General features: G+C 41.4%; 1 protein-coding gene across 7 annotated transcripts in view; it reads right to left on the bottom strand.

Moving 5' to 3' along the window:
- Positions 1–650: 650 nt before the first annotated feature.
- SHROOM3 (shroom family member 3) overlaps positions 651–13,228 on the bottom strand; it is a 197,316-nt gene continuing 184,738 nt past the window's right edge. For 5 of the 7 annotated variants that reach the window (XM_071215947.1, XM_071215949.1, XM_071215948.1 and 2 more), the window contains 2 exons: positions 5,214–5,486; positions 651–1,658 (listed from right to left, as the gene is read on the bottom strand). In XM_071215947.1, coding sequence (XP_071072048.1) covers positions 1,305–1,658; positions 5,214–5,486 — 627 coding nt within the window. In that variant the 3' untranslated portion in view covers positions 651–1,304. Of the gene's footprint in view, positions 1,659–4,786; positions 5,487–13,228 lie in introns of all 7 variants that reach the window. The other 2 variants (XR_011649124.1, XR_011649123.1) reach the window with 1 other exon arrangement.

Raw genomic sequence — 13,228 nt, forward strand, 5'->3', positions numbered from 1 at the left:
CTCTAACGGCTATAAATATAGTCTGGCCACTGACCCACCACCTTCTTTTCATCTTTTCAGTTTTTTTTTTTTTTTTAAAGAGCAATCATTTATTTTGCTCATGTATACTGGTACGTTCTAATAGGTTTACAATTTTGGCTTTGGAACACCCATGAAGATATTACTGAAGTATAAGAGTGCAAAATCATGGTTTTCAGGTGTTAGGAGGGAGTTTCTACTAAGTGTTTTTTTTTTTTTTTTTTTTAAAGTTTAAAAGCATCATCAAAACAGCCTGATAATATCACACTAAGTCATATGTAATTAGCCCAAATCTCATACAGGAAGACAGCATGAGCTCCATTCTGAATTGGCTTGAATTCTGGCCTTCCTCTTGACATATAAATAAAATTTAGTGTTATCCCCTCAACACAGTAATGACAAGAAGCACTGATAAATGATGAGATACCATATTGTATGAAGTTGTCTTCCTGGGAAGGTGTGCAAATCCTGTTTGATATGGGAGTAAAATGGGGAGGATGGGCAGCAGTGGAAACTGGGACTCTCCCTGTTCTCAGCTTAACACGTGGAAGCGAAGACTAGTGATTTCTCTACAAAGGAAACAGACAAATTGAGAATGTAGGAAAAAAACAAGTCTCCATGCTCAACATGACTATCTTTGGAATTCTTCATTTCATTAAGGTTTTCACAAAATATAAAGCTCAAACATAACTGTCTATGTCCATCACAAAACAGAATCAAATGAGTGGTTAGCACACAAACAAAATGATCTTTTTCAATTTTAAAAATATAAATAACAACCACGCACAAGGTTTTACAATTTCCTTCTCTCGGCGTGTGTGTGTGTGTGTGTGTGTGTGTGTCTTTTTAAGGCTTTGTGTTGCAGGCCCGGCTTTAACGAGTCCTCGCACCTGCCGTCAGGAGTCAGGCTCCTCCAGGCTCCTCGGCCACAAGGAGGCGGGTCAGCATGGACACAACCCATCAGCCTGTTCAAACAAACCATCAAACCCAACACCCTCCAACCAGGTCTCAGTTCCATTAATTTCCTTTCTACTACAAGATAATAATAGAAACAGGTAAGTTTTCCAGCAGCATTCATGTTCTCAGAAGATCAATCATGAAGGGTGAGAAGGGAAAAACAGGCTTCTTTTTCTGGATAGAATTTTTTTTCCTTTTATCCAGAAAAAACCCAAAAACCCATACAGTTTAAATGGTGGTTTGCAATGAAACATTTTTTTTCAAATTAAATAGTGTTGACAGAAAAGGTAATCTTTTCGTTGGGTGTTTTAGAAGTTAAAGTGGAGAGGTTAGTGTTGGGAAAACGACTGAAAGGACATCCCCCCAACAGGAGTCATTTCTCTTGCAAGGTCTGGGGGCAGGGCCAGGGCCCCTGCCTTGGGAATGAAATCTGAGGGAAGACTCTCCAGCAAACACTTGACCTGTTCCTGGCCCAATTTGATCTTGTCGTCCAGCTTTCGCTGCTCAATGAGGAGTGTTGACTTCATTTTCACAAAATGCTGGTAATCCTGGAGTTGCTCCTCTGAAAGGTAACTGGCCAGGATGTCCAATACCACCCGTTCCCTCCGATCAAGGTTCTCCTTGAGTTCCCGGGCATCCTCGTGCTGCCCAGCCAGGACCTTCCTCTTCTCGTTGAGGGAGCTCTGCTAGGACAAAACAAACAGATCAACAAGTGGCAAGGGAAAGGAAGAAGGGAGCCAAACTGCCTGCAAAAAAACTTTTACAGGACCCTGGACCAGCAGCAGCAGCTCCTCGGAATGTGTTAGAAATGCCAGGACTCAGGCCCTACCCCACTTACTGAATCAAAAACTTTGGAGGTGGGGCCCAGCAACCTCTGTTTTATCAAGCCCTCCAGATGATTCTTTTGCACACTTAAGTTTAAGAACCTCTGCTCTAATCCATACACAATGGATGGGAACATCATTTCCCATCTCTAAAGAAATCAGTTTTTATTTTTTCAGGTCCCTGAATTCAACATGAGAGAAATTCTATTCAATCATGATGGCAACTTCATATACTCTCGGTTTCTTATACAAGTGCAAATGATAAAGTAGTTTATATTATCTTTAGGGCTAATTTACTTTATAAAAATCTTTAACATGGCTTTCAACCCAACATACTGACATATAATAAATATCATTTTATCATTTAAAATTTTTTTAAAAGTTATACTTAACCATTCAGACGTTTCAGGCCAAAGTGATTCAGAAACATTAAACAGAAACCAATCAAGAAAATTATTTAAATATACTTCAGTACAAATGAGCTCATGTAGAACTGGTTACCAAAGACTCATGTGTCTAACCTAAGTCCCTCTAAACTTTAGTCTGTTTGATCTTTATAATGCCTTGGGGGAAAGGTGCAAAGTTACAGGTTTATCTTATAAATGTTTCTATGTTCACAGGCTTCCTTCCTCTAATCAAGAAATCACAACTAAAAAAAATCTTAGGGACTGAATTTCAATGAGGTCACTTTTCAAAATAATGTATAGATATAGGTTTAAAAAAATGAGCATCTCTTTTTCATCTTTAAAAAATTATGAAATATTAGTATTTCAAATACCAGAAATATATAGATTGGTACGGCACCTGTTTACCCATCAACTGTGTCAAATTTTAACATGAACATTGTTTTTTTATATATGCTCGGATTGCAAAAAAAGAGATTCAGTTAAAGCCTTATATATGCTCCTCCTGAACCCAAACTCTTTACCTACCTCCCATTGGTAATTACTATCCTGAATTGAACATTTATTGATCCACTTATTCTTCATTTTCTCTTTTCCCTTTATACTTTTAGTTTTTAAGACCAATCATAATGAAAATTAATATTGATATAGCACTTTGCAGGGAAAAAGCACTTGTTTGTATTTAAGAATGCATATATGATTTGAGTGTTGAATTTAATTGAATTCTGGAAAAACTCTTCTTTCCCTAATTAGAAATTACGCCAGTATTCCCTATCTCAGTTATCTGCAGCATCCATCGAAGTGGCCAAACCAGGACATTTGGAATTACCTTCCATTCTACGCTTCCCTCATCTAGGAACTTAGTAAGCCAAAAAGCCTTCTTACATCAAACTACTTGATATTTCTAATTCATCACCAATTCTCTATCCCCATGACAACTGCCTAAATTAACAGCCCAAAGTCTTTATTGTCTGGACTATTACAGTAAGTCTCCTGTTATCCTACCATCATTTTTGCCCTTCCCCAGGCTGATAAGGTCAGTTGTGCACTTGAAATTAGTTCATGGCTTTTCCCAGCCTTTGGCTAAAACCAAGAGAGAGTATGATAAATAAGGTCTTTGTGATTTTTTTGTGTTTAATACTGTTTGGGCCCAAATCCACTCTCCGCTCTTCCCTGCCCCAAAGGGTATTACTTGCTTCTTACAAATTGGTTTTCCCCGGTATATTGTGAGTACCTTGAGGGCAAGGCCTGTGTTTTAGTTATTGTTATGTCCCAAGCACATACAGTACCTAATATTTGACTTCTTCTCATTAGCTCTATGTTGAATGGAAGGAAGGAGGAAAGGACAACACTTTTGGGATAGGTATTAGACAATTTCTAGATGAGGAAGCCAGAGCTCAGTAAATTTAAATATTTGCTGGGAGTGGAGTTGCAGAGAATTCCTGGATACAAGTCACATTCCTAAATGCTTACAATCTAGACTTTTTCTATTCCTTTTTAAATCAATTTGATGAAAGACACCTTTCCTTTTAATACACTATATCAGGAGAAAAAATTGGGAACTCCATGGCAGCACTGAAAGGAATATGGTTAGCTGTAGCTAGGGGAAGGAACAGAAAGCAAAGGACCATCTTGATGTCTATGACACTTACCACCTTCCAGAATATATAATAAATAGTTATGTCTACCATTTACTGTTTGATTTCCCATGATAAAATAAATTCCATGAGGGCAGGGCTGTGTTTGCTTTTATCATGGATGCATCCCAAATGCCTAGACTAGTAGGTCGCACATAGTAGGTACCCAGTAAATATTTGTTGAACAAATGAGGAGATAAAGAATGTTCTGTAATTATGGAATTAACTGCAATGTAGTGATTAAAGCTTGGGGCCTACAGTAGCACTCCTGGTATCCTGGCTTCATCACTTACTGGTCTGTTTCAGGACTGAATGAGACTGTACAGGAAGCACTTAGGCACATGGTGCCTGAGTGGAGTAAAAACTTAACCTTGCCCAAAGAGAGATCTGGCCTTTGCCTTTGGCATCTGAGGGGTAATCTCTAAGTTCGTGGAATGTTATGCCTGGTAAGAGCGCCACTGTTTAGGGTGGGGGCTGGCCATGCAGTATCAGCTCAGCCTCCAGAGGGGGTAGAGACTGAGACCAGAGGCAGTGGACAGTGCCTATACAGACTCTGAGCACCAAGGCCCAAGGAAGCTTCCCTGGCTGGCAATACTCCGTGCTTACTATTACATGTTGATAATGGGAAAGTAATGCTGCTCTGACTCCACAGGAAGAGGACAATGAACTCCCCATCTGGTACTTTTTTGGACTCTGCCCTATGCACTTCTTCCTGTGGCTGATTTTGGTCTGTATTCTTTCCCAGTAATAAACCAACACTGGGCATATAACAGCTTCAAGTGAGTTCTGTGAGTCCTAGCACATCAAAGCCAGGGATGATTTTGTGACCCCTCTGAACTTGCAATTGGTGCCAGAAGTGAGGGCAGTCTTGCAGACTGTGTTCCCTCTTTTACAGACACAGAGGAAGAACGTGATGAATTTCAAGTAGAATTAACATTTCTGTTACCTGTCTTCTTCCTTCCAGTAAGGGATACAGTGGAGACCACCTCCGTGTGTCCTGAGCGCCTGTGGTCCTCTCACGTGTGGGTCCCCTGGAGCCTTGAGCTCACGTTCCTGGCCCGTGCCTCCTTATCCCAAAAGTTTCTCTCTCTCTTTTAAAGTCAATACCCACCACACTTTCCCAAGCATTCCCTGAATCTGAAGTGTTAGCATTACACCTTGGCTAGAAAAGGCCTTCTTCTCTGTTTCTTGGTTATCTATATGTTATATTCTGGCCTTGTCCCCAAAGAGATGGTAATCTTTTTGACAGAAGGGATTGGTTAAATGTTTTTGACAGAAGGGATTGGTTAAATGTTTTTGTTAAATGTTGGCACCTCTTTGTGCACATGGACTTGGAAGGAAAACCTTTTGAATTAAACTGCTAGGCCACCTACCCTTTCTTCATTACTGGCATCTTCACCAAGGCCACTAAGGACGTTCTCAACACGGGCCAGGCGCCCCGAGAGGGAGAGCAGCAGGTTTACCACCTTGTCCAAATCTCCTATGAACATCTTGTACTTGTCAAACTCATTAGGTTTGCAAAGCTCACTAATCAAAGCCTCCACCTCTTCTCCCAAGGTGTTATTGAGTTTGATATCCATCAGCAAACTCCCCTTTGCTTCCTGGAGCATCTCAAGCTTGTGGGTGAGGCTTCCAATGAGTTCAGCCTGTAAAGACAGAGAAGACACACAGTAAACATCAGCCGGTTATTGTCAATGTAGGAGGGATTCAATTCTCAAGCACATTCTGCCTTTTCTTCAAGGCTAAGCTGGATGCCCCCAACTCTACACGGCCTGTCCACCCCCATGTTAGACCACAAGATTCTTACTTTTCACTGACTATATAGAGCTGCCTTTCTCTGAACCTATTTGATCCTCACAGTCCAACACGTGACTACACATTGCCTTATAATATTTTCCAGTTGTGTCATGCTGCGTACACATTTCTGCCTTCTCAATTGGTTTATTAACCACTCATTTAAAAAGTCCTTTTAAAACATCTCATTTGATGCTCACAACAATGCCATGGGTAGGTAGACAGGTAGGGTAAATATTATTCTTGTTGTATAAACAGTGACGCCAAGACTCAAGAGAATTAAGGGACTTGGCCCAAGGTTATAGAGCTAAGTTGAATATTAATCATAGCTACCATTTGTACGGTAGCCAGATACTACCAGAAACTCTACATGGATTAATTCATTTAATCTTCCCAACAATCTTGTGGTAGCTACTATTTTTTTCCAAATAAAATAGTTGAGGAAACCAGGCCTTAGTGAGAAGAGCTGGCCTATGGCACACATACACCAGTGGAGGGGCTACACGACCTCAGTCAGCCTGCCTTTAGGCCACCTTTGCACAATGTCTGTGGACAGATGCCAAGATCTTTATCAGAAAGTCGGCCCCCTGTTCTTTCCACACACTGCAGTTACTGGAGCCCTGAGGAACATTCTTTTGCCAAGCTGCTACGTAACCTGCTATAACCCAGGGTTGTACAAATATCCAACGTTTAACTGAAGGAATGAAATAAAGATCTTAGCAGTTTTTTTTTCTCGTTTGACTCCATTTGTGTGTTACTTCTTTGTTTCAAGAGAAATTAAACTCCATGTTTTTTGTAGCTAGCCTTTCATTTTTCTCTTAGCTTAATGTAGCCATGTGGAACAGGTGGAAAAGGACATAACTTTTTTGGTTAAATGTTTTTTGTTTTTTTTTTTACACCTTTTTACCAGCTTAAACCACATACAGATTTAAGGCCAAACCGTGGGGCTTCAACTGGAGACTTGGAAAAAGAAAGGTCACAATTTCTAGACTGGAGTCTATTATTATCTTAAAGGAAGGAAAATAAATGGGGAAAAAAATAAACATTTTTAACTAAAAGAATTGACAAGCACTGATGACTTTTTGTATTCTTTTTTTTAAAGATTTATTTATTTCTCTCCCCTCCCCCCCACCCCGTTTATCTGTTCTCTGTGTCTATTTGCTGCAGTCTTCTTTGTCCACTTCTGTTGTTGTCAGCAGCACGGGAATCTGTGTTTCTTTTTGTTGCTTCATCTTGTTGTGTCACCTGTCCATGTGTGCGGTGCCATTCCTGGGCAGGCTGCACTTTCTTTCGCATGGGGCAGCTCTCCTTACGGGGAGTGCTCCTTGCACGTGGGGCTCCCCTATGCGGGGAGCTCCACGCGGCTCAAGGAGGCCCGGGGTTTGAACCGCGGACCTCCCACGTGGTAGACGGACACCCTAACCACTGGGCCAAGTCCACCGCCCTTGTACTATTTCTTAAACATCGGCATCAGGGAGGGTCCATTAAGAAGAGGGTCCAATAAGAAGTACAGTGGTATAAGGAAATATCCCCCTACCCCCCAATCTTCCCATCTTAGAACTGGACCATCAGAGCTGCTTCATTAATAAGATCATAATGTCCTTGAAGTGTCCAATTCTGGCTTTAAAGGTGCCATCTTTGTTGTCTTCTCATCCCTACTAATCCCAGAGGTTGCAGGGTGGTTACAAAAATCCCCACCTGCTGCACCCTATCATCATGGGTTAAAATCTTTGGCTCTCTTCAAACTTAGTTAATAAAAAGTCAAGGCAAAAGACAATTTTATTAGTGGAAAAAAACATGTGTTGTACAAGCACATTACTCCTCAACTGAAGAGTCTGGCCCAGAAAAATACAGGTGGGAGAGAATATTGTTTAATGTTAAATTTTCCTTATCTTCTCCAGGAAAATCCCATCATTTTCCAGAAGGCAATTCTGGCTGGCAGCCATGGTATTTGGCTGCAAGATAACATGCTAGCTACCTCCAGCAAAATGCTCAACAGGGTGTGATGGTCTTTTACTGCAATCATCAGTTCATATGAAGAGAAGAGCAAGGAAGCTGAAATGGAAAGTGGTAGGAAAAATAAAAACTGCATGCTTTTACATCCCCCAACATTCCTCTTCGGTAGGGCTAAAGAGAAATCAAATGTCATTACCCTGCTTTTCAGGTAGATAATGAGGCTGACATCTAAAGGAAATCAGCTCAGGAGTTTTTAACCTTGTAGGGTATTTCCTAGGCTTGCCACTCCAAATGGTAGTGGACAATACCAAACCCAAATTTGGTACGCGATACTCTAAGTCCAAAGAGGTATTAAACTGAGCAAAAACATTCTTACCACTCCAACCTCAGGAAAAGGCTTTCTGCTTATTCAAATGTTTTGAGTTCCATTTCAAGCTCCTGTTTTCTGAAGTACAATTACTAGAAAATGCTTTAAAAATTAATAGTGGAAAGAAGAGAAGGTGACAGCTTCATGTTTTTCATTATTCCTATAAATGTGACTTCTTTTGAAATGAATACTGTTGGTAGTAATTTCTGAAAGACTCGAAAGCACTTTTATTCAGACTTTAATTGACATCATTTAAAAACCTTTATTACAGCTCTCAGAGGCTGGAATGTTAAGGGTCAAATTGGGAAGCAAACACCTGTAAGGATAGGTAGTTTGTGTGCCCTCATATGTGGAGGTGAGGAAATAGAAGGCAGAACTCATCCTTCTGAGTTTCTGCCTGAAACTAGGCTCACCAAATTTCTCAGGCTCCTAAGCAGGTGAGTAGTTCTGAAAGGGGAACCAGAAATCAGCATGTTCAGTGGGTAAGGACAGATGTTAGTTTCCTAGATGCTAAAACAAATGCTAGGAACTTATTGGCTCATTTTCAGAGGCTATAAGACTTGCTTATTTCCTTCCAGGGTCACTATCTTCTGTCTGGCTGGCACTCTTAAGGGTTTCGTGGCTCTTCCCTTCTCCTCCAATTTTCATTGACTTCTGGTTTCAGGCTATTCCTGTGGTTTCCTCCTTCTATGTAACTATTTCTCTTGTGATGCGGGATTGAGACCTGCCCTCATTCAGTTTGAGCACACTTTAAGAAAATCTTCAAAGGTCCTATTTACAAATGGGTTCTCAGTCACACGACCAGGGGTTGGGACCTGAACATGCTTTTTGTGGGTGACATAATTCAATCTCCAACAATGGGTCAAAAGATTTTGACACAGCTGAACAGCAATCAGGGCTCAGGCCCAACAGTCTTAGTCTCCGTAGTCTTGCCTCTCCTGTTTTGCCTCTCAAAAACATCAATGCTGGGCAGAAGGTCAAGTACATCTTTGCTGGGGCCTGGTGTGTGTACTCCAGGCTTCACAATATAAGGAAGAACAAAACAAGATGAGTGATACTGGGAAGCTTCTGTAGGAAAAACCAATACATGTTTTTGTGGCATTTTGATTTTTAAAAGGGCCTTGTTGGGTTGTGAGGTGACACATCATGGCCTGACCATGTATATGCTGGGGCGAGCATTACTGAGCTGTTGCTTTAGTCACTCCTGGCCCAAATGTTGCATATTTGGATGGTATTTGAAATTTTTTACTCCTCCAAATTCTTAAATATGGAAATTTGGATTTAAAAATGCAGTTTAAAGGGATTTGAGTAATTGAAGGCAACAAGGGAAAGTTGGCTGTACTATGTAGCTATTTCTTTGCCAGGCAGATCTCTTCAAAACTACCAAATTCTACCTGTGGAATTTATAGTGGGAGTGAGAAGAGGTGCCTTTACTTTTTTTAAAAAATAATACACTAGTCTATCAGGTTCTACTTAATTTGTAAAATCATTGATACTTATCTGCTTAACTTCTCATCTGCATAAACTGTTAACTTACCCTAGGGGAGATATTATAAGGGTTCTTTGTCTAAACATAATTTAACAGAACCTCTCTCCCACCTCAGTTTGATGCAGAAGTATCTTGCTGGGCTATTTCCCACTTCCTTATTGCTCCATGGTGAGCACTGGGCCAGGAGTCAGGAAACCAAACTGTGCCATGAAATTCATAGGCAAGTCAATTAGCATTTTGTGTGAAGCAGATGTGGCTCAAGCAACTAGGCTCCCATCTACCACATGGGAGGTCCAGGGTTCGATGCCCACGGCCTCCTAGTGAAGGCAAGCTGGCCTGTATGGTGAGCTGACCCACGCAGAATGCTGGCCTGCTTTAGAGTACTGCCCCGTGCAGGAGTGTTGCCCCGCGCAGGAGTGCTGGCCTACGTGGAGAGCTGGCACAGCAAGATGACACAACAGAAAGAGACATAGAGGAGAGATAATAAAAAGACACAGCAGATTAGGGAGCTGAGGTGGTGCAAGAAAATGATCGCCTCTCTCCCACTCTGGAAGGTCCCAGGATCGGTTCCTGGAGCCGCCTAATGAGAATACAAGCAGACACAGAACGACACACAGGGAATGGACAGAGAGAGCAGACAATGGAGTGAGGGGGTAGAAATAAATGAATAAATAAATCTTTTTTAAAAAATTTCCATTTTGTGTCTAATCCATAACAAGGTTATAATACCCGCCTAAAATTTATAATGGCTAATTATGAGCTCTTTTCTGCTGTACCAAGCACTATGCTTAGTGTTTACCACTCACAACAACCATGAGATAGGTACTATTATTGATGTGGGCTACGGGTGGGAGGCTCTTTGTCTCTTCAGAAATAACCGTAACCTAACCTGTCTGTCCTGACTTGTGGGTGTGGGACGGTAAGAGGCTGCAGTCCTGCTCTTGGTGACCATGGCAATGACTCCAGTCCAGGAGGCAATTTAGCAATGCAAACTCCATACATACCAGTCAGTCCAGGGAAACTGATGGTGGTGATACCAAAACTTAAGGGAACTTGGACTTGGCCTCGAATGGGAAATATAATATAGCCTGTGCATAAATTCAAAATCATCTAATTCTATATCTAAGTGTGCCTAGTCTCTAGAAATCCAGTTAAGCGATATGGGCTTTGAATGTTCAGAAAGGATGTAAGACTGAATGTGTATTCAAGGTTGCATCCAGACAGAATGTGGCAAGATGCTAATTCAAGCTCACCTGAAGTGTGGGCAATATGTTAATTCAAAAACCTACCTGGTACTCTGGCAAAGAGTTAACTAACAAAGAAAGTAGTTTTCTTTGATAAAAGCACCAATTGACTCCCCACCCTGTAAAAGGAACCTGAAAATCTCGTTTGGGGCTTGGGTTTGGAACAGAAAGCTCCCGTCCTGCCAGCCATCAATAAACCATTTTTCCTTCTCAAAATCATTCCTGAGTCCTGGCCTTTCTATATGCAAATAATGGAACCTCTCTCATATTCGACAACATTTTTATCCTTGTTTTACTGATGAAGACAATTAGTTCATGCAGCCTGTAAATGGCAGGTCCAGGCTTAAACCCAGGTTGTCTTAAAAAAGCAAAAAACCCATGTTGTCTGATCCTAAAGTTCAGGCTACATTAAAATAGAGAATAGGAATGTCAGGAGACTGAAATGAAATAAAGCTTGTACAGCAGACACCTTGGAAAATATAAAAGTATCACACACATTTTTTTTGTGTTAATAAAATTATTAAGATTAGGCAACCATCTGGAGAACACACACTCATTTTAGGTGGATGCCTCTAGGAGAATGCCCAGCTTCTCCCCCACAAAACACTGTATTGCCTTCTGCCCAAAGGGCTTGCATTGACATTGCAGTCAAAAGGTCCCAATAAACACCTAGTTGGCCTCTGCTGATTGTCTTTATCTCAAACCAGTAATTCAGGACTACTAGCCAAAGAATGAGTAGAATTCTGGCTTCTGCTAGTAAAAAACTAGGAGATAAGAACCATTTCCTGAAGCACAAGTCTGTTGTTTCATTGTTTGTTTTTAAAGGGGAGGATCCCCATGGCAGCACTTATTCTTTTTATCTGGATTTCACTCAAAAGAAAGGTCAGAGGCAGTTTCTGTCCTATTGACAGCAACTGGACCTGCCCAAACAGAAATTACCGGGGCTTGAATGTCATTTCAAATATTCTCTCGTATATTCTCTGTCCAGAATACTTCTTGACCACTTCCTTTTGAGAAAGTCATCATATCTACTTAATATGATTTCTTGGTTCTGTGTATCAGAAATTTTTGACAACATGCTAGAAACAACTCTCTTTAAATTCATCTGCCCTCCCCAAAATGATCTCCCTAATTTTCCTGTTTCAGCTTGACATCACCTAGGCCAGACACATGCAAGTCGTCCTTGACTTTTCCTCTCCCTCTTCCATCCTCCACATCTTATCTGTCACCAGATTCTGCCCTTTGACTTCCTGGGGTTTTTTGTTGTTGTTGTTTTAATCCACCTGTTTTTCACTACTCCTATGGCACTGTCCTTGGATCTGTAAAACTGCTTTCCAGGAGAGCTGCAATACGCTCCCAACTGCACTCTCTTCTTCCAGTCATACTCCACACATACTCCACAGCTGCCAGCGAGACTTTTCTAAAATACAAATCTGCTGGGTCTTGGTATTGGCCAAGAAACATAAGCTCACTATATTCTCCATCTCTCACTAATTAAAACTAAAATCCTTGGGCAAAATACAAAACATCATTACCCAAGGAGTCTGAAAAGTTAGTAAGACGTGGATTGGGGAAGGAAGCCAAAACTAGAATAGGACATCATTCCTGAGTCCTGGCCTCTCTACACTCAAGTAATTGAACTTCTCTCAAATTCTACAACACCACGACAGGGGTGAACTTCCTGGGGTTCTCCGCCCCCTGCCCCTTGATTTTCCAGCTGTGCCTGAGGACAGCCCCACAGCAGAACTACATAGAGGGCGTGGCAGCAAAGCTCCAAAAGAAACCCTGTCTTCAATGTCAGAGAACCAGAAAAAGGGGCCCCTGCAAGCTAGTGAATGCAGGTAAAGCCTCGGGTATGGGTACTTTTCCCTCTCTTTTTCTTCTCCCCCTCCTCCCCCTGCCCTACCCTCCACTTGCAGAGCTGCACTGTGGCAGTGGCAGTGGCAGCATGAGCACTTGAAACCCCTAGGAAAAAACACTTCTGGCCAGAGGAACTCGGAAAAGGGTTCTTTTGGTGTAAAATACATGATGGAATCCTGTTTTTTCCCCTCCTTTCATTGAGGGTGGACTCAGTCAGGCAGAACTGCACAGCAGCACCTGTCACTGAAACACTACTACAAGAATCAGCCTTTTTCACTAGAAGACCAGGAAAAGGGGTCTTGGGATCCAGGGAGTGTGGAAAGTACTGGAAGAGAGATCTGGAAAGGAAGAGTCCTGATTCTGGCTATGAACTGACCTAAGTCAGATGCTCACCTTCCAGCGTTAAGTGTGTGAAACAGGCCCAAAAATAGCACAGCAAAGGCTTTAGAAACTGACATTGGAGCCACCAGCCAAAGGGGAGACAGAACTTGTAGTCTTAACCCAATCAGGTTGATTGTCTTTTAAAACAAAACCAAACAAAAAAGAACCATCATTCTCACGGGAATTGTAATAGGACCCAGCATCTCACAACATAATATTCAAACAGTCCAAAATATAATCCAAAATTACCCAACATACTTTTAAAATGTGACCAATTCTCAAGAGAAAAAACAATCA

This window comes from Dasypus novemcinctus, chromosome 1 (assembly GCF_030445035.2).
Source record: "Dasypus novemcinctus isolate mDasNov1 chromosome 1, mDasNov1.1.hap2, whole genome shotgun sequence".
Classification (NCBI taxonomy): Eukaryota; Metazoa; Chordata; class Mammalia; order Cingulata; family Dasypodidae; genus Dasypus; species Dasypus novemcinctus.